Raw genomic sequence first — 27,497 nt, 5'->3', positions numbered from 1 at the left:
TTTCTATCAAAGTAGTAAAATATTGATTGCTAGTATACTTTCATAAGTCACATATATATGTTGTCATATCCTGAGAAACCCTTACTAAAACCATACAAAGAGACACATTCAGAAGCACTAAAAATAAACCAAGATAGAATTATATTTAAAAGTTAAAGTAACCCAAAGAAAGGCAAGGAAAGTGAAGCAGAGGGTCAGACCAATGAAAATAAACAGAAAATAGTAAAACGATAGATGTAAATGCTAACACCAATAGTTACTTTAAATGTAAAGGGTCTAATTACATAACAAAAAAACATATGTTGGTACAGTAGATAAAAGAACATGACTGAATTATATATGCTTACAAGAAACTCACTTCAAGTACAATGACATAGGTAGGTTCAAGTAAAAGGATGGAAAAGACATAAATATTAAAAAGCTGGACTGGCTATGTTAATAATTGATACAGTAGATTTCAGAGTAAAGACAATTTACATCATAATAAAAGAATCAATCCACCAGGAAAATATGCAGGCCCCAAATGTGTATGCCCAAACCAATACGGCCTTAAAAGATCTGAAGCAAAAATTGATAGAGTCAAAAAAACAAATGGGGGACTTCCGCCAAGATGGAGGCATAGGTGGAAACACTGTGCCTTCTCCCACAACCAAATTTGAATACAAAAAAGGTTTGGAGAACAAAGACACAGCCAAAGGACAGAAAATTCAATTATATGGAAGTCCGACTACAACTAACTGTTCAACCGGGATGGTAAGAGGGGCGGAGCCAGCAGCAGAGCAGGGTCGGGCAGGACAGATCCCCCCACCTAGGCACGCAAGTGGCCCGGACCCAGTCAGGGTGTGGGGCAGACTGACCGCAGTTGCACATTCGTGCACAGTGAGGCGGACCACACAGGCCCCAGGGGGCGAGGGCTGATGGCCGTGGCACACTCGCGTGCAGTGGGATGAAACGCGCGGGCCCCCGGTGACGGTGGCAGCTGCTGCATGTGTGGGGGCCGAGGCAGGAGGTGGAAGAGGGGACGCCATTTCTCCTCGTTGACCCCGCCCCCACAGCATCACAACCCAGCTACTGAGTTGCCCTGCTTTGGTGAACACCTAGGGCTCTGATCCTGCTACGTAACAGGCACGAACAGCCGAAAAGATGGCACAAGAAGAATTCAAAGTCCCAGAACCAATAACTCTCAGCAACTGAGAAATTGCCAGCCTCTCAGAAGCACAATTCAAGACACTGTTTATCAGGATGCTCACAGAACTGGTAGATTATAGTCACAAATTAGAGGAACACATGAAGGCTAAACTAATTGAAATGAAGGGAGATGCACAGGAAACCATAGTGATGGAAAGGAAACTGGGACTCAAATCAATGGAATGGACCAGAAGGAAGAACAAAACATCCAACCAGAAAGGAATGAAGAGATGAGAATTCAAAAAAATGAGGNAATTACATTAGCCAAGACCAAAATGAAGGAGAGAATCCTAGAAGCATCAAGGGATAAGGGGACAGTCACCTACAAAGGAGTACCCATCAGACTGTCAGCGGATTTCTCAAAAGAGACCTTACAGGCAAGAAGGGGCTGGAAAGAAGTATTCCAAGTCATGAAATCCAAAGACCTACAGCCAAGATTGCTTTATCCAGCAAAGCTTTCATTTAGAATGGAAGGACAGATAAAGTGCTTCTCAGATAAGGTCAAGTTCAAGGAGTTCATCATCACCAAGCCCTTATTATATGAAATGCTAAAGGGACTTATATAAGAAAAAGAAGATGAAAAATATGAACAGTGAAAGGACAGCAAACTCACAGTTATTAACAACCACACCTAAAACAAAAGCAAACCAAGAGGACAGCTAGATCAGGAGTGGAACCATAGAAATGAAGATCACATGGAGGGTTAGCAACAGGGGAGTGGGAGGAGGAGAAGGGGGGAGAAGGTACAGAAAATAGCATAGACAGTAGGTAGGAAATAGATAGGGGGGAGGGCAAGAATAGTGGGGGAAATATAGAATCTAAAGAACTTGAGACACGTGGTTATAAACTAAGGGGGGAGAATGGTGGGGGAGGGAGTGTGCGAGTGGAGGGGAATGAAGGGGGGGAATAGAACAACTGTAATGGTATAATCAATAAAATATATTTTTTTAAAAAACAAAAATAACAAATGGATAATACAAAATTATAATTGGGGACTTCAACACTTCCCTATCAGCAACTGGTAGACCTACTAGACATAAAATTAGCAGGAACAGAGATCTGAGCAACACAAGTGACATGGATCTAATTGACATGGATATAATATTTCCCGCCATAGCAGAACACACATTTTTCTAGTGCTCAAAAAGCATTTGTCAAGATAGGCCATTAAATGGGAAATAAACAAACCTCAACTAATCTAAAAGACATGAAATCACAGAGTTTGTTCTCTGACCACAGTGGAATCACACTAGAAATAAATGATAGAAAATGGCAGGAAAACATCTAACCTGGAATTTAAGCAACACAGTTCTAAATAACATAAGTCAAAGATGAAGTCTCAAAGGAAATAAAAAATAGTTAAAACTAAATGAAAATAAAAACAACACATATCAGATTCTGTAGGATGAAACTAAAACAGTGTTGGGAGTAAAATTTATGGTATTAAATGCTTATGCTGAAAACAAGGAAAGGTATTCAATCAACAATCTGAGTTCCCTGTCCCAAGAAACTAAAACAAAAAGCAAAACAAACCCAAAGCAAGCAGAAGGAAGGACACAATAAAGAAAAGAGCATAAATCAATGAAATTGAAAATAGAACAAAATAGAGAAAGGCAATGAGATGAAAAAATCTCTTTCAGGGGAAAAAAGACTCAAGAGTTAATTAAAAATCTCTTGGAAGGCTGACAAAAGCAAAAATATAATTCACAAAGCTCTAGTATCAGAAATAAAATAGAGGACATCACAATAGATCTTGCAGTCATTAAAAAGATAATAAAGTAATACAATGGACAACTTACACTAAAAAATTTAACAACTTATAAAAAATAGATCACTTTCACAAAAACTATGAACTACCAAGCCAACCAAGATAAAATGGACAATGTAAATAAATTGAATTAATAATTTTAAAACTTCTGAAAATTCTCCATGGAGAATTTTGTTAAACATTCAAAGAATAACTAATCCAATTTATTTCAAGAAATGGAAGAGGAGGGATAACTTTGTAATTCCTGGGGCTATTTCTGTTTTATGAGGTTATTAGTGCCTTGACACCAAAACCAAATAGACAGTATTTAAAAAAATCTACATAACAATATTCCTCATGAACAAGGATGCAAAAATCCTCAGTAAAATATTACTAATTTGAACTCAGCAATGTGTTAAAAGAATTTTGCATTATGACCAAGGAGGATTTATTCCAGGCTGGTTCAACATTAGAAAATCTAGTCCTGGCTGGTGTAGCTCAGTGGATTGAGCATGGGCTGCAAACCAAAAGGTCACCAATTTGATTCCCAGTCAGAGCACATGCCTTGGTTGCAGGCCAGGTCCCTGGTAGAGGTCATGTGAGAGTCAACCTCACATTGATGTTTCTCTCCCTCCCTTCCCCTCTCTCTAAAAATAAATAAAATCTTTTAAAAAATAATAAATAGCTTAAAAAAAGAAAATCTACATAATCCAGCATGTCAACAGGTAAAGAGAAATCATATGGTCCTATCAATTGTGTAGAAAAGGCCTTGACCAAATCCAACACCCAATCATGTTAAAAACTCTCAGCAAAATACTAATAGAGGAGAACTTTCTCCACTTACATCATTGTAACACCTACAGCTGAAATCATATTTAATATTGGAAGATTAGTTTTCTCCTAAGGTCAAGATAGAAACAAGGACATCCATTCTAACCACTTTTATTCAGCATGCTACCAGAAGCTTTACCCATGGTAGCGAAGCAGCAAAAAAAATAAATGGCATGCAAATTAGAAAGGGAGGAATAGAACTATCCCTCTTTGTAGGTACCCTATTGTGTACATGGGAAACCACAACAGATCTGCAACAAAGCAAAAAAAACTTCTAGAACTCTTAAATTAGTTCAGCAAGGTCACTGGTTATAAGATCAATACACAAAATTTAATCATTTTGATAAAGTAAAAATGAACATGCAGAGCTCAAAACTAAATAGTATCATTTATAATCACAAATGGGTATACACTTAAAATATGTACAAGATTTTCATGCTGAAATTGTTTTCTTTTTTAAATTTAATCTTTATTATAGTTTTTCCATTACCATTTAGTCCTTTTATATTCCCCTCCTCCTAGCAATCATCACATTATTATCCACAAAATTCAGTAGTAAGAAATTAAAGACATAAATAAATGGACAGACAACATATTCACAGAATGAATGACTCTGCATACTAGAGATGTCAATTCCCCTTTATTTGATCTATACATTTAATAAAACTCCCATCAAAATCCCAGTAAGGTTTTTTTATAGACATAGTCAAACTTATTCTAAATTTTTATGGCAAGAAACAGGCCCTAGAAAAAATTCAGTCTTGAAAAAAATAAAATGGCAATAAAGCTTACTCTGTAGCTGCATTAATCAAGACAGTATAGTTTTGGTGGAGGAATAGACACATAGGCCAATGGAATAGAATGTATAACTCAGAAATATATTCACACAATGTACCAAAATGATTTTTGACAAAGTGCAAAAACTAGAGGAAGGAGAGCCTCTTCAACAAATGGTTGGAGCAACTGGACATTCATAGGCAAAATAATAAACCTCAACCTACATCTCACTCATGCAGACATTAACTCAAAATGAAGCATTGACTTAAATGTAAAACATTAAACTATAAAATTTCTGGGAAGAAATATAAAGCAAAAATCTTGAGGACATCAGGCTAGGCAGAGAATTTTTACCCTTGACACCAAAAACATGATCTATGAAAGAAAGTATGACTTCACTCATATGTGGAATCTAATGAACAAACTGAACTAACAAGGAAAATAGAGACAGATTCATAGAGAGCAGAATGACAGCAAAGGGTGGTGAGTGGAAGGTAAGTGCTGGAAGGATTTAACAAAAAAGAAAAAGAACTCATAGACAACAGTGTGGTAATTGTGTGGGGGAGAAGGGTATAAGGGGACCAAGTGGTAATGGAAAAAATACAGTAAAGAAAGGAAAAAAGAAAGTATTGATAAATTAGAACTCATCGAAGTTAAAAGCTTTTATTCTGTGAAAGACCCTGCTAAGTGAATGAAAAGACAGTCTGTGGACTTGGAGAAAGTATCTGCAAACAACATCTCTGACAAAGGCCTAGTATCTAGGCTGTATGAAAAACTCTAAAAACTCAGCGGTAAAAACCAAATTATTCAATCAGAAAACAGGCAAAATACATGAACTGACATTTCACTGAAAAGTGCATACGGATGGCAAATAAGCATATGAAAAGGTGTTCAACTCATTGGCCATTAGGGAAATGCAAATTAAACTGCCATGAAATACCAGTGCAAGTCAATCAGAATGGCTAAAATGAAAAATTGTGACAAAGTTGAGTGCTGGCAAGGATTAGGAGAAACCAAATTGTTAATACGGTTGTATGTAATTGTTCATAGGGATGCAAAATGTCACAACCACTCTGGGAAAGTTTGACAATTGCCTTAAAAACTAACATTTAATTATTATATGATCCAATACTTGCTCTCTTAGACATATATTTTATAGAATAAAAACTTACATTCACATAAAAGCCTAGACTTGAATGCTGATAATGACTTCATTTTTATTAGACAGAAACACAAAACAACTCAGATGTCCTTCAACAGATGAATGGTTAAATCATGACATGTCCATATTCTACAATATTACTCGGTAATAAAAGGAATGAATTATTGATATGTACCACAACTTGGATGAATTTCTGGGCAATTATGCTGAGGGAAAAAGCCAATCTTAAAAAATTATATACTGTATGATTCCATTTGTATAACATTTTTGAAATGACAAAACTTTGTAAGTAGACACCAAATTAGTGGTTACTAAGGTTTAGGAAGGATGTGAGAGGGAGGGAGGAAGGCACATACGGTTATGAAAAAGCAACATGAGGCCTTCTTGTGATGATGGAACTGTTCAGTGTCTTGACTGTAGTGACAAATGCACAATCCTACAAAGGTGAGCACATTGTATATGACTAAATACACACATATATGCACACACAAATGAGGACAAGTAAACTGGCTAAATCTGAATATAATTGGTGGATTTTATCCATTCCAATATCCTTGTTGTGATATTCTATTATTGATTTTCAAGATGTTCAACATTTTGGGTGAAGAGTGTATGGGATCTCTCTGTATTATTTATTACAAATGCATGTGAATCTACAGTTTCCTGAAAATAAAAATTTTAATTTAAAAAAGATAAGACAATTTACTGGTAATACAAAACATAATAAATTTACATCAAAGATTAAATGATCAATTGCTTAAAAGACACATATTACCAAAACTCTCTCAAGAATAGATAACCTGAACCGCTTACATCTGTTTAAAAAATTGAATTTGTAATTAAAAACCTTTTTTGAAAAGAAGACTCCATTACTGGATTACTGAATGACTTCACTGACGATTTGTATCAATATAATATCAATTCTACAGAAACTCTTTCAGAAAATTAAATGAAGAGAATACTTCCCAACTCATTCTATGAGGCTAACATTAACCTGATACCAAAGCATCAAAAATATTTTATAAAACATTTATAGGCTAATATCTCACATGAATATAGACACAAAAATTCTAAACAAAATTTGGAAAATTGAAATCAAAATATATATTAAAAGTCTAATGTTTAAAGAACAAGTTGAGCTTACTCCAGAAGTCCATGATTGGTTCAATTAACCATAGTAAAAACTTTAAAAACCAGCTTTACAATGACCTCAATTTATACAGAAAAGGCTTTGACAAAATCCAACATGCATTTTTAATAAAAGCTATCAGTGAAGTATGAATAGAATGGACTTCCTCAACCTAGATGCTCATCGGTAAATGACTGGATCAAAAAGCTATGGTACATTTACACAATGGAATTCTATGCTGCAGAAAGGAAGAAGGAACTCCTACCCTTTGCAACATCATGGATGGAACTGGAAAGCATTATGCTGAGCGAAATAAGCCAGGCGGTGAAAGACAAATACCATATGATCTCACCATTAACAGGAATCTAAACAACAAAACAAACAAGCAAGCAAAATATGATGATTGACACTCAAATACGGAACAGGCTGACGGGGTCCAGAAAGGAGAGGGGAGAGAATCATAGGGGAAAAGGGGATGGACTCACATGAATAAGTATAAAGGACACATGGACAATAACTAAGGTGGGGGGCAGAAATGGGGAGCACTTGTGGGGGGTAGGGCTAGGAATATAAGACAGAAAACTGTACTTGAACAAGAATTAAATAAAATTAAAAAATAAAATAAAATAAAAAGAATGAGCTTCCTCAATCTGATAAATGGTATCTGTGAAAAACCTACAACTAACATTATGCTTCAATGGTAAAAGATCATATGCTTTTTCCCGCAATAGCAGGAAAATGACAAGGATGTCAGCTTTCACCATACTTATTCAGCAATGTAATGGAGGTTCTAGTCAGTGCACTGAAATAGGGTCAGGGATGAACTGGGGGAAAGCATACATACAGATTGGAAAAAATGAAGTGAAACTGTATTTTCATTCAACATAGTCATCTATGCAGAAAGTTCAATGGAATATACAAAAAAGCTACAGGAACAAAAAGTTAATTTAGCAAGAATGTAGGATGCAAATTTAGTATACAAAAATAAATTTTGTTTCTAGCTATTAATAAAAACAATAAAAATAAATAAAAATCATTTACATTAGCATCAAAAATATTAAATATGTAGGGAAAAAAATCTACCAAAATATGCGAAAGAAATGTACATTGAAAATTGGAAAACATTACTGAGAGATATATCTTGTTCATAGGCCAAAAGACATGACAATATTAAGATGTTCATTTTCTTCTAATTGGTCTCATTGCAATATCAGTCAAAATCCCAACAGATTTTTTTGTAAAAATTAACAAACCAATTCTATGGAAATGAAAAGGATTTAGAATAGCCAAACAACTTAGAAAAAGAAAAACAAAGTTGGTAACTAATACAATCTTATTTCAAGACTTATAGTAATGCTATAGTAATCAAAAGAGTGTTGTATTAATGTTAAGATTGATATACAGATCAATGGAACACAATAGAGAAACCATATATAGACAAACACTCATATGAACAACTGATTTTCAAAAAAAGATGTAAAAACAATTCAGTGAAGAAAGAATAGTTATATATTTTTTTCCTCAAGAAATGGTGTAGGAACTTCCAGCCAAGATGGCAGCATAGGTAAACATGGCTTGATCCCTCGCACAACCACATCAAACTTAAAACTAAACTATAGAACAACCATCATTCAGAACCATCAGAAATTGAGCTGAATGGAAATTCTGCAACTATGGAGTTAAAGAATAAACCACACAGAGACTGGTAGAAGGGGCAGAGACACAAAACAACTTGGTCCCACACCTACGTGTGGCAGATAAAAATCAGGGGGATATCTTAGGAGTGAGGGGTCCCAGACCCACACTGGGCCTTTCATCCCAGGCTTCCAATGTCAGGAAGATAAGTCTCCATAAATTCTAGCTGTAAAAACCAGTGGGGATTGAGGCTATGGAAGACAGAAACTGCTGGACCCCCTGGCAGACCCTCTTAAAGGGCATGCACAGACATACTTAGACTCACTCCCTCTGAGCTCCAGGGCAAGGGCAGGAGATTAAAAAGCACCAGAGACATATGGGGAGGAACTGAAGTGTCTGGCATCAGGGCAAGAACTGGAAGGAAGCTTTTTCCCTGACATGTCCTGCAGAGGCCATTGTTCCTTTTCTGAGCCCTTCCCCCACAGAGCCACAGGGCTAGCAGGCAGACATCATATCTGAGACTCTGTCAACCTGGCATATACTGATTGCTCCAACCTGGTGATTTCCTCAGGCACTGCCCCACTCAACTTTCTGGTCCAAGCAGTTTCTAATGGCTTTTCTAAAGAATAGCTTGTCTTGGCCCATTCTTCAGATTTTCTTAAATTCTATCAAACAAGCAGCATCTGGCTTCAGTGAGCCCCATACCTCTCACTAAGTTGCCCCAGGCCTGGTACTAGCAGCAATGGGCCTTGGTTCATGGCTTGGCCTTTCCTGGGCATCTCCAAGCCCAGCACAAGTAGCAGCCATCTGCAGGTCACTTTGTAGCTTATGCTGCATGACACCAGGCAGAACACAGGCAGTGACTGATCTTGGATATGTCAACAGCAATCAAGGCTCAACTAAACAGGAGAGTGTACACAGCCCACATGATGGGCACACCTTGAGTACCCAGCTTGGGTAATAGAGGAGATGGTGCCATTGACCCTACAGGACACCTCCTATATATATTAGACCACCCTACCAATACTGGGAGATGTAGCAGTTCTACCTAATACATAGAAACAAACACAAGGAGGCTGCCAAAATGAGGAGACAAAGAAACATGGCCCAAATGAAAGAACAGAACAAATCTCCAGAACAGAACAAAAAGGAACTAAACAAAATGGAGACAGGCAACCTAACAGATACAGAGTTCAAAACAATGGTTATAAGGATGCTCAATGAACTTAATGAGAACTTCGACAGCATAAAAAAATCCAATCAGAAATAAAGGATACACTAATTAAAATAAAGAACAGTTTACAGGGAATCAACATTAGAATGCATGAAGCCAAGAATCAAAGCAGCGTTTTGGAATATAGGAAGCAAAAAACACCCCATCAGAACAGAAAAAAATTCCAAAAACATGAGGAGAGTGTAAGGAGCCTCTGGAACAACTTTAAGTGTACCAACATTTGCATAATGGGGATGTCAGAAGGAGAAGAGAGAGAGAGAGAAGGAAATTGAAAACCTATTTGAAAAAATAATGACAGTAAACTTTCACAATTTGGTGAAGAAATAGACATACAAGTCCAGGAAGCACAGAGAATCCCAAACAATATGAATCCAAACAGGCCCTCACCAAGACACATCATAAATAAAATGCCAAAGTTTAAAAATAAAGAGAGAATCTTAAAAGCAACAAGAGAAAAGCAGTTAGTCACCTACAGGGGAGCTCCCATAAGACTGTCAGCTGATTCCTCAAAAGAAACTTTGCAGGCCACAAAGGATTGGCAAGAAGTTTTCAAAGTGATGAAAAGCAAGGACCTACAACCAAGATTACTCTACCAGCAAAGCTATTACTTAGAATTGGACAGATAAAGAGCTTCCCAGACAAGAAAAGGCTAAAGGAGTTCATCACCACCAAATCAGTATTATATGAAATTTTAAAGGGTCTTCTTTAAGGAGAAAATAAAAATTATAAATAATAAATGACAATAAATACATATCTATCAACAATTGAATCTAAAAATACCCAAAATAAATGAACAAGCAGAACAGAAACAGAATCATAGATACAGAGAACATTATGATGGCTGCCATATTGGAGGGGGGTCAGGGCATGGGTGAAAAAGGTGAGATTAAGAAGTACAAATTGGTAGTTACAGAATAGTCATGGAATGTAAAGTACAGCATAGGGAATAGAGTAGCCAAAGAACATATATGCATGACCCATGGTATGGGCATTGCCTGAGGCAGTAGGGGATGTCCTGGGTAGAGGGACCAAAGGGGGGAAAATTGGGATAATTCTAGTACCATAAACAATAAAATATAATTTAAAAGAGAGAAAGAAATGGTGTGGGAAAAGTTGGATATCCATATGCGAAAAATGAACTTTGATCCATACCTCACATCTTATTCAAATATTAACTGCAAAGGGTTCATGGACCTAAATGTAAAGCCTATGTTTGTCTCCTTCTAGAGGAAAACATATAAAAAAGGCTTTGTCATATTATATTAGACAAAAAATATTTTAATAGGATTTTAAAAGCATGATTCATATAAGAACAAATTGATAAATTAGACATTATCAAAATTAAAAACTTCTATTTAAAAGACAATTCTAAGATCATGAAAAGACAAATTTGGAGAGATCTAAGATGGTGACAGAATAGCAGGCAGCTCTGTTCATCTGCACTCTGACACAGACTGGATCTGAAGTCAGAATACAGAGTGGAGAATGAGCGAAAGCATCTGTGAGTGAGAGTGCATGCAGAGGAGAGTGTGGGGAGTGCACATTAGTACACAGGAACCACCCGCCTGCAGGGTGCCTGTGGGCCCAGGCTTTCTCAGCAGACCACCACTGCTGCCCAGCCCAGCACTGCTGGCTGCGCGGAGTTGGGGGGCACCATAGATTTTCTCAGGACCTGTGAGCTACTGGGTGGCAAGAAAAGGCCTGGGGGGTGTGGGCTTTAGAAACTGCACAATAGGAACAGAAAAGCCTAAGGCAGAAGACCTCTGGAGGGAGCAGGGACAGCATGCCATGGCCACTTTGTATTATAGTAGAGCTGAGGGGATCTTCCCAATGTCATCAGGGAAAAATTCAGAAAGAAACTGTATCTAAAATTGTCAGAGGCCCTAACGGAGGTGGCCAGAAACTGACTGTGAGAGACTGTGTGATTTGGTGGTAGAGGGAGCACGTAGAGAACAGGACCCCTAAGGACCCTCGCTACAGTGTGGGGGCCATAGAGAACCTCTTTTAAAAGGGGAGTTGAGAGGTACCCAAGGCTTGGCAGGGACCCAGGCTCACAGACCAGTGCATATGGGCAGGATGCAGCATCATTGCTAACCAAAACTCAGAGGCAGAGAAAATACTGTTAGCATTCCTCCTCCCTCTGTTCTCTCAAAATAACTTCTCTTTCCTGTAGACATCTTTTAAGCTCTTCTTTCTTTCCTTTTGCCCCCTTATTCCCATTCTACCTATATATTTCTCAGCTCATTAGTTGTTATTTCTGTGGTGTAGCTTTTACTGTAATTAGGTCTATATTATTTTTATACATACATGTATATACACACATACATATATATATGTATACACATACATACACACATATATATGCATGTGTATATATATGTGGTTGTGGTCATGGTTGTCTATTTTTTAATCTCACTAGGTATATACACATATATATTTTTTCTTTAAATTTTGGTTTTAACCTAATACTACATGCTTTTCATCTCTTACTCCGTTCTACCTTTCTTACTGCCATTTTTAGTTACAAAGTAAATTTTATTTTCTTTCCCACTTTGCCTTGTCTCTATTCCCTACTCCTATTATTGTCCCTCCCTCTACCCTTGAAAAATCTTTTTGTTCCATTAGTCATCTCATATTCACTTTCCTCTCTTATAATAGTCTTCATCTCTTAACACCTTTATTAATATTGGTGCATTGGCTGTTGATAATGTAATTGTGGGTGGGGGTTATAATTGCAGGAGTGGGTCTGTTTCCTGGGCTGTTTGGTTCTTGCTCTGGTAGCACCTGTACAATAGTATACATGATGTGAAGGGTAGAGTGACTCTCAGTCAGTCAGCCAGAGGGAAGATCCCATTGAAGAACAAACCAGCAACAACCAAAACTCTGTTGCAACCAGAGAGCCCACATAAAAGACATAATGGGCAGTGCAAGACCATCAAGCCCAGGTGAGACTGCACCACTGAGTATCCCACAGGTCTCCTACCACAGAAGATCCCACCATGAAGACAGGGAGTCAAAAAAGATAAATCTGCCCTGGCTGGTGTGGCTCAGTGGATTGAGTGCCAGCCTGAGAACCAAGGGGTCACTGGTTCAATTCCCAGTTTAGGCCCCATGCCTGGGTTGCAGGCTAGGTCCCCAGTAGGGGCTGTGTGAGGGGCAACCACACATTGATGTTTCTCTCCCTCTGTTTTCCCCTTCCTTCTCCTCTCTCTAAAAATAAATAAATAAAACCTTTTTTAAAAAAAGAAAGAAAGAAGGAATTCCTACCCTTTGCGACAGCACGAATGGAACTGGAGAATATTATTTTTAACTAAGTGAAAAAGCCCAGCAGTGAAAGACAAATACCTTATGATCTCACCAGTGAGTGGAACATAATCAACAAAACAAACAAAAGAGCAAAATAGAACCAGAGACGTGGAAGTAAAGAACAAATTGACAGTGACCAGAGGGGAGCAGGGAGAGGGATAACTGGGGAAAGTAGGGGAAGGGTTAAATAAAGGAACATGTATAAAGGACCCAAGGACAAGGGCAATAAGGTGGGAATTGACTGTGGGAACAGGGGGTAGGGTATGGACAGGGCAGGGGAGAGAAATGGGAGGGGGATTGGGACAACTGTAATTGAACAGCAATTTAAAAAAAGACAATTGTAAACTGTAAGAAATTATCTTCAAATTGTATATCTAATAAAGGACTTCCATCCAAAATATATAAATATCTCTAAAAACTCAATGATAAGGAAACTCAAAAAATGGACAAAATATTTCAGCAGATATTTCACCAAAGAAGATATATGCATGGCAAATAAGAACAGGAAAAATGCTCAACATTGTTAATCATTAGGGGAAATACAAATGAAGACCACAATGAGATACCGTTGCCCAGCTGTGAGAATGGGTAGAATTAAAATGATTTGACCACACCAAATATTTGCAAGAATGTGGAGGAACTAAAACACTCATACATTACTGGTGGAAATATATACTAGTACAGTCATTCTGGAAAAGAGTTTAGTAGTTTCTTTAAAAGTTTCACATCACCAGTCATATGATCCAACCATTCCACTCCTAGATAATTTCCCCCAAAGAATGAAAGCAAGTGTTCATACAAAGCTTTTTACACAAGTGCTCATATAATAGCCCAAACCTTGAAACAATTCGAATGTCCAAATACAGGTGATTAAATGTTGGTATTCAATATACAATATAACACTACTGAGCAATAAAAATGAATGAGTTCTTTATTGATTCATGCTACATGAGTGAATCTCAAAATAATTATATGAGTGAAAGAAGCTAGCAAAAAAGAATATGTACTTTATGATCCCATTGATATAAAATTCTGGAAAATTAAACTAATGTATAATGACAGAAAGCAGATGAGTAGTTGCTTGGGATGGAGGGAGAGGGGTTTTGTGGTGGGGAACAGATTTATAATGCAGCATGAGGAAACTTTGGGGGATGATGGACATGTTTATTTTCTTGATTGCAATAATGATTTCACAGGTGTGAATGTCAAAACTATTCAAATGGCACCCTTTCCATGCATCCCACTGTGTATGTAAACTATACCTCACTAAAGCTGTTTAAAAATGGAATAATGTAAGAATTGCGTGAAATTCTTTGGAATTCTTTTCCTGATACACTTGGTTTTGTGCTAGAAATGTTGCAGTATGGCCCTGACAGGTGCAGCTCAGATGATTGATCATCATCCCACAAAGCAATAGGTGGCCAGATCTTTCTCAGTCAGGGTATATTTCTGGGTTTCGGGCCTGTTCCCCAGTTCAGGTGCATGCAAGAGGCAACCAATTGATGTTTCTCTCTCACATAAATGTTTCTCCTCTTTTTCTTCTCCCTTCTTCTCTCTCTGAAATAAATAAGTAAAATCTTTTTTAAAAATAAATGCTTGCAGTGTGAACTCATGTACAATTTCATAGTGTCTTCACATCTCATTTTGGCAGAATGAAGATCTCATTCTTTTAATTAAGGAAATGGAACAAGGACGCAGTGACCTGGAGAAGATGCAAAACCTTTATTCTGAGTCGTTGATCATGGACTGGTGGTACAACGGTGAAAAGGAAGGAGACAAGTGAGCATGCCAGACTGCGTGATCCCTTCACTGTGGTCCTCTCTCCACTGCTCTGCTCCCTCTCCTTGACACTTTTTCCTTCAAAGCAGTGCTTTGTGATATTTCTTTGAAAAAGAACCCCACAGTATGATTACTTTAGGATTTCTAAGCAAAGAAAATTTATAATCTAATAATTTAATAACAATTGGCTTAAGGAGGCCACATGTCCACCTTGATAAGTAAATTCTGAATTCCTTGCATGGCACCTAAAAGCAGGGCTGGTTTTATCTGAACCTAGTATAAACATGCCCTCAGCCCCAGCAGTGACAGAGCAGAGGAGGTATGTGTGCAGTGAAGGAGACCTGACTCAGGGCCCAGGAGGCCCAAGGTCCGGATTCACTCTGGATGTTGGCAAATTCATACCTTCTCTCCAGTCTTATCCATTGCTGTGGGTCTCAGTTTCCTCACCTTTGAAATGGTGGGTGTAGTGGGAAGATTTAGAATAGATAATTTCTTGATTCTTTTCCTGCTTTATATTCTGATGCTTTTCTAAAAAGCATCAGCATTCAGAAACCACCCCAGCATTCAGAAAATGTCAAATCTTACTAAAATGATTTAGCATTGTACAAATATTGAAGTATCACAGCTTCATATTAATACTTTATCAGGAGTATTTTGTTATTTAAAGGTGTAATAGCAAAATCTTCTGTAAAAATTCACTATCATCCTATTAGCAAAATAAGCATTAACATGGGCTGGGAGCAGGGTATGAACATAGAATCAGCACAGCAAGATAAGTGCTATTCCGGGGATCTTTTAAAATGAGATTTTTACCACATTATTTTTTAAGTATTTGTTTGGGAAAGCTCAGGTACATCTTCTAAATTGAGAAAATGTGAACAGATAAAGTAAGAATCAGGTAAATCGACAGCACTTCAGTGTAAATCACCTTCTCTGTGCTTTCAGCTAGTACCTCAACTGTCCTTGTCCCCTAGTTTAATGACAGTGAAATCTCAGGAAGTGTGCTTGGTCATCTGACTGTACTTGCAATTGATTAAGTAGTGAATGCATTCTAGTTTTTTTTTTTACATTTCTTTTTTAAGGGGATGAAAGGGGTGGGTTCCAGAGTCAAGTGGACAAGTGTTAATCCAGGCTTCCTACACTGCATGTTACTTAACCTCGCTGAGCCTCAGTTTCCTCATCTATAACATGGGAATAATGGTAGTCATAGAGTTGTTGGATGGATTAAATGAGAGCATGCCTGGCACATAATAAGATCTCTGAATTAATACAAAGGAAAGAGTAAATACCATGTCTCATTCTACAGATATCATGCTTCTGTACTTCCTTGTAGCATAACAATATTAGAAAAGTTATTCACCAACTTAGCTCCAGTTGAAAACAAATTGCCTTGTTCAAGTTTTCTACCAGCTGAAAAATATCCCCCCAATATCCTCTACCTTCCTTCTTTTTCCAAATATTTATTGAGTACAAATCAGGACCCAGGAGAACTGGGAAGCCCAGATAAATGTAAGCCTGGTCCCTTCTGTCACATCACACATGGTGTGGTGGGGACACACAGAGGGTGATGAACACTCGGTGGGCGCTCTGTGAAAGTAGGCACCGTGATGCGGAGGGTGGGAGTGAAGGAGGGAGGTCATTCCTATTTGTTGTGGGAGAGATTGTTCTGGAAACTTTCTGTGTCCACTGGGTTTAGAGCTTCAGAGAAGGTATGTCTGGGAAAATAGTGGGAAATTTCTGAGGTCCTTCCTGGCCCCAGAGCTTCACCAGAATGTTTTGCTGTCATCTAGTGTTGGCACAGGGGATCCAAGGCAGGGGTTTCCCTCTTGTGGCTTTTATAAGAGTTGGTTGTCCAACACTTTGGTTGGAGAAATGGGTTTTTGTGATATGTTCTGGTTTATAACCAGATCTTCTCATATTAATCCTCAAATCAGCCCCATGTGGTGAAAGCACAGCTAAAGTTTCCAGTTGATAGATGAAGAAAATGATGAAGTTTAGAGAGTACTGAGCAACTTCACTGACTCACACAACCAGGAAAGACTAGATCTGTGGTGGGAGCCATATCTAATGACTACAGACCTGCGTCCCTGTCTGCTCTCCCGAATGGGGCAGGGATCAAGGGCTATTCTTAAGGGCTATGCATTACCTGAATGAGGGGGGGTGGCTCACTTCTTTAAGTTTGCAGCTTTCATTATGACTTGATCCAACCTTGCCTTCTTAATGAAAATTTTGTTTTCCCCTTTCTTTTTCTTCTTGTTCTTTTATCTAACTCAAAAACAGGCATCAAAAAGAAATCTGTTCCTTGGTTTCAACCCCAGAAAAATGTGCAGATCCTCACTCTGATGTTGAAGCAACACAGGTGTCCTCCCTAAAAATGTCAAAAGTACCAGGGGACCCTTCCAATCAAAAGATTCAGAAAAAGAAAGTTCTCCATGCAGGTATCAGTGAGCAAAATGGTTTGAATCTAATTACTGGTTTTCCTTCAATGCAAGAAAGTAGAATAAACCTAAGCCCATGCAATGTTATAAAAGAAGCTTAAACCTGTATTTTTTCCATTAAAATTTTCATTGAGTTTATTGTACATTCACATGTAGTTGGAAGAAATAATACAGAGAAATCCTGTATGCCGACCCTTCACCCAGTTCTCCAGTGGTGACATCTTCAAAATGTAATAGTACAATATCGTAACCAGGATATTGACATTGATATAATCCATGATTTTGTTCAGCTTGCCCAGTTTTACTTGTGTTTATTTGTGTGCATGTGTGTGTAGTTCTGTCTGATTTTATCAGGTGAGTTGTTTTGTGTTTTCACCACCACTGTCAAGATACAGAACAGTTCCACCCCCACAAGGATGCCTGGCGTTGCTCTTGGGCAACCACACCTACCTTTCCTAAGTCTGGAAAATAGCTAAATTCTCCATTTCTAAAAAGTTGTTATTTCAAAAATGTTATATAAATGGAGTCAGGTAGTACATAACCTTTAGGAATTGGCTCTTTTCATTCAGTCTATTTTCCTGGAGATTCATCATAGTTTTTGCATGTATCAATATTTCATTCCTTTTCATTGCTGTGTAGTGTTCCATGATATGGATATATCAGAGTTGGTTTAATCATTCATCTGTTGAAAGGTATTTGGGTTGTTTCCCATTTGGGGATATTACAAATAAGGCAGATCTAAACATGTGTGTACAAGGTTTTATGAACATAAGTTTCATTTCTTCGAGGTAAATTCCCAGGAGTGCAATTGCTGGGTCATATGGTTACTATTTCTCAGAGTGGATATTATGTGCCATTGTCCATTATCACCAGCAATGTAGGAGAGGTCCAGCGTCTCCACGTTCTCACCAGCAGTGGTATTGTCACTTATTCCTAGGTGTGTGATGTCTCACAGTGGTTATCACTTGCATTCCCCAATGGCTAATGAATGATGTTGAACATCCTTTCAAGTTCTTGTTTGCAATCTTTAGATCCTCTTCACTCTGTGCACAAGCTTTGTCCATTTTCCATATAGACCAGTGGTTCATGCTCTTCTATTCCTAGAAGAAATTGGAGTTGTTCTTTTTTAATATTTGATAAAATTATCATGGAGCCATTTAGGTCTTGAGATTTTTCCCCAGTTTTTTTTCCATTAAGAATTCAATTTTTAAAAGTGGTTTTAGAGCTATTAATATTGTCTATTTTATTTTAGTTGAGTTTTGGCAGCTAGTGGTTTTAGGGGAAGTGATTCTTTTTTCTAAGTTGTCAAATTATGAGTGCAAAGTTATTTATTGTATTCCTTTATTACCTTTTTAATAGCTGCAAGAGCTATAGTAATATCCCCTATTTTATTCCTGATATTAGTGTTTATGTCTGTCTTCTCTTTCTCTCCATCCCTCTCTTTTTATCTTTTTTAATCTTGCTAGAGGTTTTATCAGATTTATTGCCTCTACAACAAACAGCTTTTAGTCTCATTGATTTTCTCTTATGTTTTGCTCTGTTCAATTTCATTGATTTCTGTTCTTTATTGTTTCCTCCATTCTGCCTCCTTTAGTTTCTTTTGCTCTTCATTTTCTATTTTCTTGAGTTAGGATTCTATTGCTGGTATCAGATCTTTCTTCATTTTCAATGTAAGCAGTTAGTGTGATCAGTTCCCCCTGCCATACTGTTTTAGTTGCATCTCAACTAAAATAGTTGAGATGCAACTGTTATGGTTTTCTTTTCATTTATTTCTAAGTATGTTTACTTCCTTTGAAGACTTCCTCTATGGATTATTGATAAATGTATTGTTTAAGTTCCAAGTGTTTAGAGATTTTTTTCCTATTGTCATTGTCTTATTGATTTCTAGTTTGATTCCACTATGGTCAGAGAACATATTATATAGGATTTTAATTCTTTTAAATTAGTTGAGTCGAGGTTTGTTTTAATGCCTAATATATAGTGTATATTGATCAATGTTTCACAAGCACTGGGAAAAATGTGTGTTCTGCTGATGTTGAGGGGAGTGTTTGTCAGTTAGATTTTGGTGGCTGGCTGTGTTGTTCAGATCTTCTCTGTGCTTGCTGACTTTGTGTCTCAGTTGTTGAGAGGGAGGCTATGAGGTTTTCAAGTACATTTGTTGATTTATCTCTCCTTTCATCTCTCTCAGTTTTAGCTTCATATATTTTAAGGCTGTATTGATTTGTTTGTATCCATTTAGAATCTATGTATCTTCCTGGTGTATTGATCCCTTATTAAGTAAATTATTTCTGCTGTGAAGTCTACATTAGCAAATATTAACATAACCACTTTAGCTTTTTATGAATATTTGCATGGCATAACTTTTCTTCCATCTTTTTTGTTCAGTGTACCTGTGTTGCACTTGTATAAATGTCGTATGTTGCATATAGTTTGATTCTGTTCCTTTATCTGCTCTGCCAATGTCTTTTTATTAGTGTAATCAGGCTATTAACATTTAAATTACTGTTAGCACTTGGTATTGTTATTTTGTTATTTTCTATTTGTTTTCATTGGCCTGGTTTCTCTGTTTCTCTTCTTTTGCTTTCCTCGGGTTATTTGATTTTTTAAAAAACAATTCCATTTTGGTTTTTTAGTAGTGTGTGCATGTGTGTGGTATCTTTAAAAAATGTGTAACAATACATCAGTTTAGTGAATTATTAGTAAAAGCCTCTCTACTAGATACTTTTCTGGCTATCAGTTTGATAGGTAATTGCCTACATTTATTCCCATCATATTTCTGTTGTAAAGTTTTTTAAAAATATATTTCATTGATTATACTATTACAGTTGTCCCAATTTTTCCTCCTTTGGTCCCCTCCACCTGGTACCCCTATTCCCTGTAGCAATACCCCCCTTAGTTTGTATCCATGGGTCATATATATAAGTTCTTTGGCTTCTCCATTTCCTATACTGTTCTTAACATCTCCCTATCTGTTCTGTACCTACCAATCTGTACTTCTTAATTCCTATACCTTTTCCCCCATTCTCTTGCTTCCCCCTTCCAGATGGTAACCCTCCAAATGATTTCCATATCTATGATTCTGTTTCTGTTCTGCTTGTTTGCTTTTTAGATTCAATTGTTAGAGTTGTAAAATTATTGCCATTTTAATACTCACAGTTTTTATCTTCTTCTTTTTCTTAAATAAGTTCCTTTAACATTTCCTATAATAATGGCTTTATGACAAACTCCTTTAGCTTTACCTTGCCTGGGAAGCACTTTATCTGCCCTTCAATTCTAAATATTAGCTTAGCTGGACAGAGTAATATAGAATAGAGTACTTCTTTGCTTTTCATCACTTTCAATACTTCTTGCCAGTCCCTTCTAGCTTGCACAGTTTCTTCTGAGAAATCAGCTGACAGTCTTATGGGAACTCCTTTGTAGGTAACACTCTACTTTTCTCCTGCTGCTTTTAAGATTCTCTTTTTATCTATAACTTTTGGCATTTTAATTATGTGTCTTGGTGTGGGTCTCTTTGGGCCCAACATATTTGGGACTCTCTGTGCTTCCTGGACTTGTATGTCTATTTCCTTCACCAAATTAGGGAAGTTTTCTTTTATTATGTTTCCAAATAAGTTTTCAATTTCTTGCTCTTTCTCTTCTCTTTTCAGTACACCTATGATTTGAATGTTGATACATTTGAATTTGTCCCAGAGGCTCCTTAGCCTGTCCTTGATTTTTTGGACTCTTTTTTCTTCTTGCTGTTTTGATTGAATATCCTTTTTTCTTCCTTATATTCCAAATCATTGATTTGATACTCAGTTTTATCTGCTCCACTGTTGACTCCCTGTAAATTATTCTTTATTTTATTTAGTGTAATGTTCATTTCTGTCTGGCCCATTTAGTGTAATGTTCATTTCTGTCTGGGCCATCTCTCTCAGCTAAAACTGAGAGAGATGAAAGGAGAGATAAATCAACAAATGCTCTTGAAGTACCAAATGAGTTCTTTGAGTATCCTAATAGCCAGTGTTTTGAACTGTGCATCTGATAGATTGCTTACTTCCATTTTGTTTAGTTCTCTTTCTGGAGTTTTGTTCTATACTTTCATTTGGGCCATATTTCTTTGTCTCCTCATTTTGGCAGCCTCCCTATGTTTATTTCTATGTTTTAGACAGAGCTGCTTTGATTCCCTGTCTTAATAGACCAGCCTATTATAGAAAATCACACTGGTAAGCTGAATGGGGCTGAGCTTGAGGTAATCAACAGGGCTGAGCAACCCGATGAACCAGACTGATGGAGTCTCAGATATGTGTTGCTCTGTGGCTTTGTGTGGGGGAGAGCTGAGAAGGGGAAAATGGCCAGTGCCTGGTCTCTGGAGTTTTGTCTAGAAGGAAGCTGTCTCTGGCACTCACCCTGATGACAGACACTTCATTTTCTCACTGTATGCCACTGGCACCCTTCCAGCTCCTACCCTGGAGCTGGAGCCCATAGGGAGTGAGTCTGCATAATTCCTAATTTCATTGTGGGCCCTTTAAGAGGAGATGCCTGAGAATCCTCCAGTTTCTTTGTCCACCCAAACCACCACTGATTTTTATAGCCAGAAGTTATGGGAACTTATTATCTTCCTAGCACTGGTACCCTGAGCTAGGTGGTGTGGTGTGTGGCTGGGATCCCTCACTCCTGAGGTATTCCCCCCATTTTTTATCCATCACATATTGGTGTGGGACCACCCCTTACATGTCTCTGTGTCTCCACATGTCTTCATGCCTCCACCCACTATAATGGGCCACTTGCTATACCTTGGTCCCTCTTGAATGATCTGTCTGCTTGTCCTGGTGTCTCTGTGCAAGGGAAGAATATATTAAGCCCATGGGGACAGAGAGGCTTCCCACACTGGGACACTTGTGTGACTGCATCCCTTTTACCATTCCTGCCTGCCCATTCCACTCAATCTGAGTTTTGCGAAAGATGCTACTTGCTACTCATCCTAAACATTTTAGTGTCTTTTGTCACTTCCACCATTTCGCTTAGATTTGTGATCATTGCTAATGATAGGCAATCCTGTGCTGAATTCTTATTCTGTTTCTATTTTAATATAGAGAAATAAGAACATGGGGACAGACTATACAGAGCTTGAGGAGCAGTTCAATGCTTGAATCCACTGTAATAGTTACAGAGTTTGGGAGTGGTGAAGTTTTTATGTTTGGGGACTTTTGGAGTGAAACTTTATTTTCATTTTGGTGTACCTGTGTATGTGGTTGTTTTTGCCTCATAATTTTTGCCCAGTGTTGTCAGGGGCAGGAATTAAGCTCTCCTATATGAATAATCTACCTCTTTTTCACAGACATCACCCCCAAGATTTACGCTTCTTAATCCTTAGTTACAGAGGCAACCAAAACATGCCTCACCCCTTTGCTGCCTAGAAAAACAATGTAGAATAGCATGTAGCACACTCCTATCTCCATGGAGACTACTGGTGTTATCTTTCTGTGCAGAAGATAGACAATTTGCAGATTACTAAATATTATTTGCTTCATCTATTTTCTTATGGGAGATAGTCAGCCCCTTCTTGTTGAATACAAGGACACATTTCATTCATGAATACAACATAGGGCCTCGGTACTTGTACCTCTAAATTGTGAAGTACAGGACACATTTACAATTAGTCTAGTTTATATAATCACATGTGAAAACTCACCAAGATATCTTGGTACAGGCTGATTATTCTCTAAAGCACACAGACTAAATGTCAATATTTGATAAATACCCATTTGCTAGTTGAAGGAATCCAACAAAGGGTAGAAAATAATATAAAGGTGTGGACAGTAACTATGGTAGACAGAGTTTCTAAAGCAGCCTACCAAAGATGTCCCACTCTAAACCCTGCAACCTGTGATGATAATGAGTCATCACTCCTATGATTATGTTATCATGACCTTGAGACAGGGTTATTGGTGAGGTGGCATGTACTTACACAAGCCCTTAGAAGCAGGAGCTTTTTCCATCTGGTGGCAGAATGGAAAATCAGAGAGACAAAGCAGGGGGGGGTGGAATTCAGTGTGCCATTGCTGGCTTGGAGATGGAGGGGCCACCGGGGTAGAAATGTGGATGCCATGCAGAGCTGATCAAGGCCTCTGGCTGATAGCCAACCAAGAAATAGGGACCTCAGTCCTACAACTCCAAAGAAATGGATTCTGCCAACACCCTGAATGACGCTGGAGGAAGATTTTTCTCCAAAAGAATTAGATCCACTGCCATACATAGCATTCAGTTGGTGGCAGAATTGTGATCAAGGTTTGGGAAACTGAAGCTGCATTTTTTTTTAAAGATCCAAGGAAATAGTTGCATCTAAGGAAGTATCTCTTTCCCTCCCGAATTCCTTTAACCCCTCTCCTTGAAATACCCACAGAATCAACCAAAACCAGCCTGCTCAGAAGCCAGATGTCCACTCTCAAAAGCTCAGCTTGCAACAAAAAGGATGACTTTTTCAATTCCAGCAATTGGAACCCTCCAAGAGACAAAGGCAAGCCTGAGGGGGTCTCTATGTCAGGAAGACCAGGCTGGCCTCCCTTTGCCCAGTGGGTCTGCTCCTGAAAGAGCCGAGTATAGATACTTAGGGGAAAACAAATAATTTTTAAGTGGATCCAGATTGCTTTCTCTTCACGAGAGTCTCTATTAAGTCAGGTCTACCTGCTTTTGTGAACTGGGTTTGCTTAGGGCGAGGCTTACACTTACTGTGCTGGGGTACATAGTACACACATGACCCGTGTAACCATGGTGCCAGTGGTGAAGCTCGCTGCCACTCCAAGGTTTGAATTTGAACACTTAATGCTTCCCAGATGGTTTATTTTCTTCCCTTCATTCATGTGATACCATCCAGTGAGCCATTCTCTGGTCCATATTATCAGCCTTTGGGGGGCTAACTGTGAGGAAAATGTGATGTTTCCACTCAGTTTTTATTACTGTTGATAAAATCATTATTCTTAAAATAGTGATTTATAAAAGTTTAATTCTGTAGTGCTTTTCCATATATTTCAAATAGTTGATAAATGATAAATCCCAGCTACACACACATGCACACACATAATCCCCCAGGTAGTAAGAAGCCTATTGTTTCTCAGCCATAGCGNGGTTTATTTTCTTCCCTTCATTCATGTGATACCATCCAGTGAGCCATTCTCTGGTCCATATTATCAGCCTTTGGGGGGCTAACTGTGAGGAAAATGTGATGTTTCCACTCAGTTTTTATTACTGTTGATAAAATCATTATTCTTAAAATAGTGCTTTATAAAAGTTTAATTCTGTAGTGCTTTTCCGTATATTTCAAATAGTTGATAAATGATAAATCCCAGCTACACACACATGCACACACATAATCTCCCAGGTAGTAAGAAGCCTATTGTTTCTCAGCCATAGCGCAACTGAATCTTGTTCTTCAGTGCTGATTTAGTTGATGTCTTTTCCTCAGTTTCAAAAATGCATCATATATCCGAAGTCTGTTCCATGCACAGTCCTTACAGGGTTTATCATATGATGGTTAGGATATGATAAATTAGGCAATTACTGAGCTAATTTCCCTTTGCATTTATAACTCCAAGATAATATAAAGGTGTGGGGGTGACTTTCCTCGAAAGTCCCCCCAGTCACCACAGATGAGAGTAAATATGGCTGAGACATGATGTGATCTGCTTAGGGAGGAGAAGTGGCCATTTTCCCAGCGGAAAAAGGCCCTGAGCAGTGGCCAGTTTCTCCGAGGAGAAAAAGGCCTCAAGCCCCCTCCTCCAGAGGCTTTTATTGGGTTGTAACACACAGGAATATGGGGCAGCAAGGATCAAACAGTAGATCACATTTCAATAAAATCTGAGGGCTTAGTATGAGTCAGAGTCTGTCAAGAACAGAGCCTTAGAGTTTCCTGCTCAGACCCTTGACATACGAATGAAAGCACTCTTAGCAGAGCAGATTTCACAGGTTTATCAGGAAGTCATTGTGATGCCAGATTTTTCCCCAGGACATGCTCTAGCAAGGCAAGGAGCTGCACCTCTCCCCATCAGGTATTCAGGCTTAAGGGGATTAGAGCCAGGAAGCACTTCTCCCAGAGAACATGGGGACTCAGGTTTTGTCAAAGTGGGCAGGGGGTGGGGGGCACAGGGGGGAGGTGAGAGTCCATTGCTCTTTGTTGCAGCCCCTGAGTCCTTCCATGAAGGCCTCCCAAGTGATCAAGTCTGGCTTAGGTTGCCCCCTGCTGTGAGGGGTCTTACTCGTCATTGACTTCTGCCCAAGCTTTAGGGGCAGGGAGAGGAAACTGAGGCAGACACAAGCTTTGTCTCCTGCTGCTTGCATTCCAAAGGTCGTCTCTCACCCTTAGCTACAAGGGGTGGAGATATAATACCTAGAACCAGGCAGAGCGGTCTACAACATAAGGGTATACATTAAAACCCCCAAGTGCTAATTTGAACATTTGAAACTAAAACTAAATAGAACCTAATAGAGATTTGGTTTTCTTACATACAGGTAAGGAAGCAAAAAATGAGCTATCAAAAACTGAAATGTTGATCAAGGCTCCCCTGTATAATTCAGGGAGAGTCTAATGAGGGTGATAGTGAACAGTCAATGGTTAATGGTATTCTTATTTAACATTTTAAAAATGTGTCCTCTGGAGAATGAGTGTGACTCAGTTTTCCCTGGAGGGATATCTCAGTTGCCATGGAATGAGGCAGGTAAAACAATGACAGCACCACGTTTACCTATGCATTGGTCTGCAGTGTCGGTTGCAGGCGACTCCTGTCTGAGAACCCTCTCTGATAGACCAGTGTTCTCTGAAATGTGGCTCATTTCTTAGCCCTCAGTCACAAATGAGCTCAGAGATATGTGTGATCCTCTTGTATTTTGACATAAACCCAACATATGAGTATATTATACAACTGCCACTTCCCTTTCCACAGAAATGAGCATCCTGCTGACAAATGAGTACCCAGATGACAAATCATTAGAAAGACTGACTCCAGGAGGAAGCCAAGTTTATGACCAAGAGTGAGTGTTCTAATTTTACTAGGTCAGGTTTGTTATGTTTCTGTTTGTTGTAAGTTTTAAATGTCACAGTCAGTGTCCCTAGTTCTTCAGGTATGTCTTCGGCAAACTGGCTCAAGACCCATGGCTTGGTTGCCAGGAAACTCACCATCATGGATGCCTTGTCAGTGACAGCTGTCCCTCACAGCCCCACCTACATTCCCATTCTGGACAAGCATGTTGTTTCCAAGGTCTTTGATGAGGTAAAATGATTTTCTGTATGTTTCTCCTTGATGTAATTTTCATTTCCCACTTAAATGAAAAGTCATCTACTTCAGTGTCTTGTACACTTGTAACACTTGTATTTCACCCATTAAAAAAGATTTATTTGTAAAGGCAGTAAAAAGGAGAGAGAGCAAGCATTATTGCTGTTAAGCTACAAGGGACTGACCTTTGTTAGGACGGCAGTTCACGGTCCTCTGCTGCTGGGCTGCAGTGGAGCTGCAGCCGTGTTCGAAACGCCTCCGGGTCTGAGTCCTGAGTCCTAGGTGAGGATCGCCCAACACCAAAGGACAGGGAGAGCTTGCAAGAGCTTATTTCCTTCCTTTACTTGGGAATCTAGTGTGATTCTGTGAGTGAAGCATTTGATATCCTCGAAGCATTTCATTTAATACTTAGAGCAACCTAGAGAGGTGGATATTCATCTCATCATTTAGCTGAAAAAACCTTGGGTGCAGAGAGGTTCGGGGTGCTGTGAAAGACCTGACATTTTGCTGCTTTCAAATGTAGTAGCATTAAATGTAACTTTTCTACTGATAGAAAACTTGCTCTAATCGAAAATTCAAAAGCACAGTTATTGCAATAGCTATATATATTCACTGTGTAAAAATGAGAAAATATAGTTAAGTGGAAAAGGAATAGTACTTGTAATTCCACCACAGATGAAGCAGCGGTGTATGTCCTCTTTTGCTTTTTGTTTTTGTCTTACCAAAATTAAGTCAAACTGGACCTGCTTGAGAGAACTGGACCCCAGTTCTCTCAAGTCTGTTGTGAGTGTTGTTCCACACAAACTCATGTGTCTACTGCACCATTTTAATTGAAATTTAAGTTAAAAAACCAATCTTTTATATTTAAAAGTTTAGATTGAAAAATGTGAGATGCAATCTATGCTGTCATCCTCAGTGTAATAAATAATGTTTCCATGGGTTTGTGGATGGTTTTATTGACACACTGCTTTGCCAGTTAATTTGGTGTCCTTGCCTTCATTGTTTCGGCTCTGTAGCAAGTGT

General features: G+C 38.4%; 1 protein-coding gene across 3 annotated transcripts in view; it reads left to right on the top strand.

Moving 5' to 3' along the window:
• Positions 1 to 27,497, top strand: part of VWA3B (von Willebrand factor A domain containing 3B) — a 172,488-nt gene that overhangs the window by 101,892 nt on the left and 43,099 nt on the right. For all 3 annotated transcript variants that reach the window (XR_005068002.1, XM_037056830.1, XM_037056829.1), the window contains exons 15-19: positions 14,661 to 14,788; positions 17,069 to 17,226; positions 23,612 to 23,725; positions 26,145 to 26,232; positions 26,315 to 26,471. Coding sequence is in view for 2 of the 3 variants with exons in the window: in XM_037056830.1 (XP_036912725.1) it covers positions 14,661 to 14,788; positions 17,069 to 17,226; positions 23,612 to 23,725; positions 26,145 to 26,232; positions 26,315 to 26,471 (645 nt within the window). In the remaining variant the exon portion in view is untranslated. The remainder of the gene's footprint in view (positions 1 to 14,660; positions 14,789 to 17,068; positions 17,227 to 23,611; positions 23,726 to 26,144; positions 26,233 to 26,314; positions 26,472 to 27,497) is intronic.

Source organism: Sturnira hondurensis, unplaced genomic scaffold (genome assembly GCF_014824575.4).
Source record: "Sturnira hondurensis isolate 20B ecotype Veracruz unplaced genomic scaffold, ASM1482457v3 Scaffold0009178, whole genome shotgun sequence".
NCBI classification, from domain to species: Eukaryota; Metazoa; Chordata; class Mammalia; order Chiroptera; family Phyllostomidae; genus Sturnira; species Sturnira hondurensis.
This window is presented reverse-complemented; position numbering and strand designations above follow the sequence as displayed.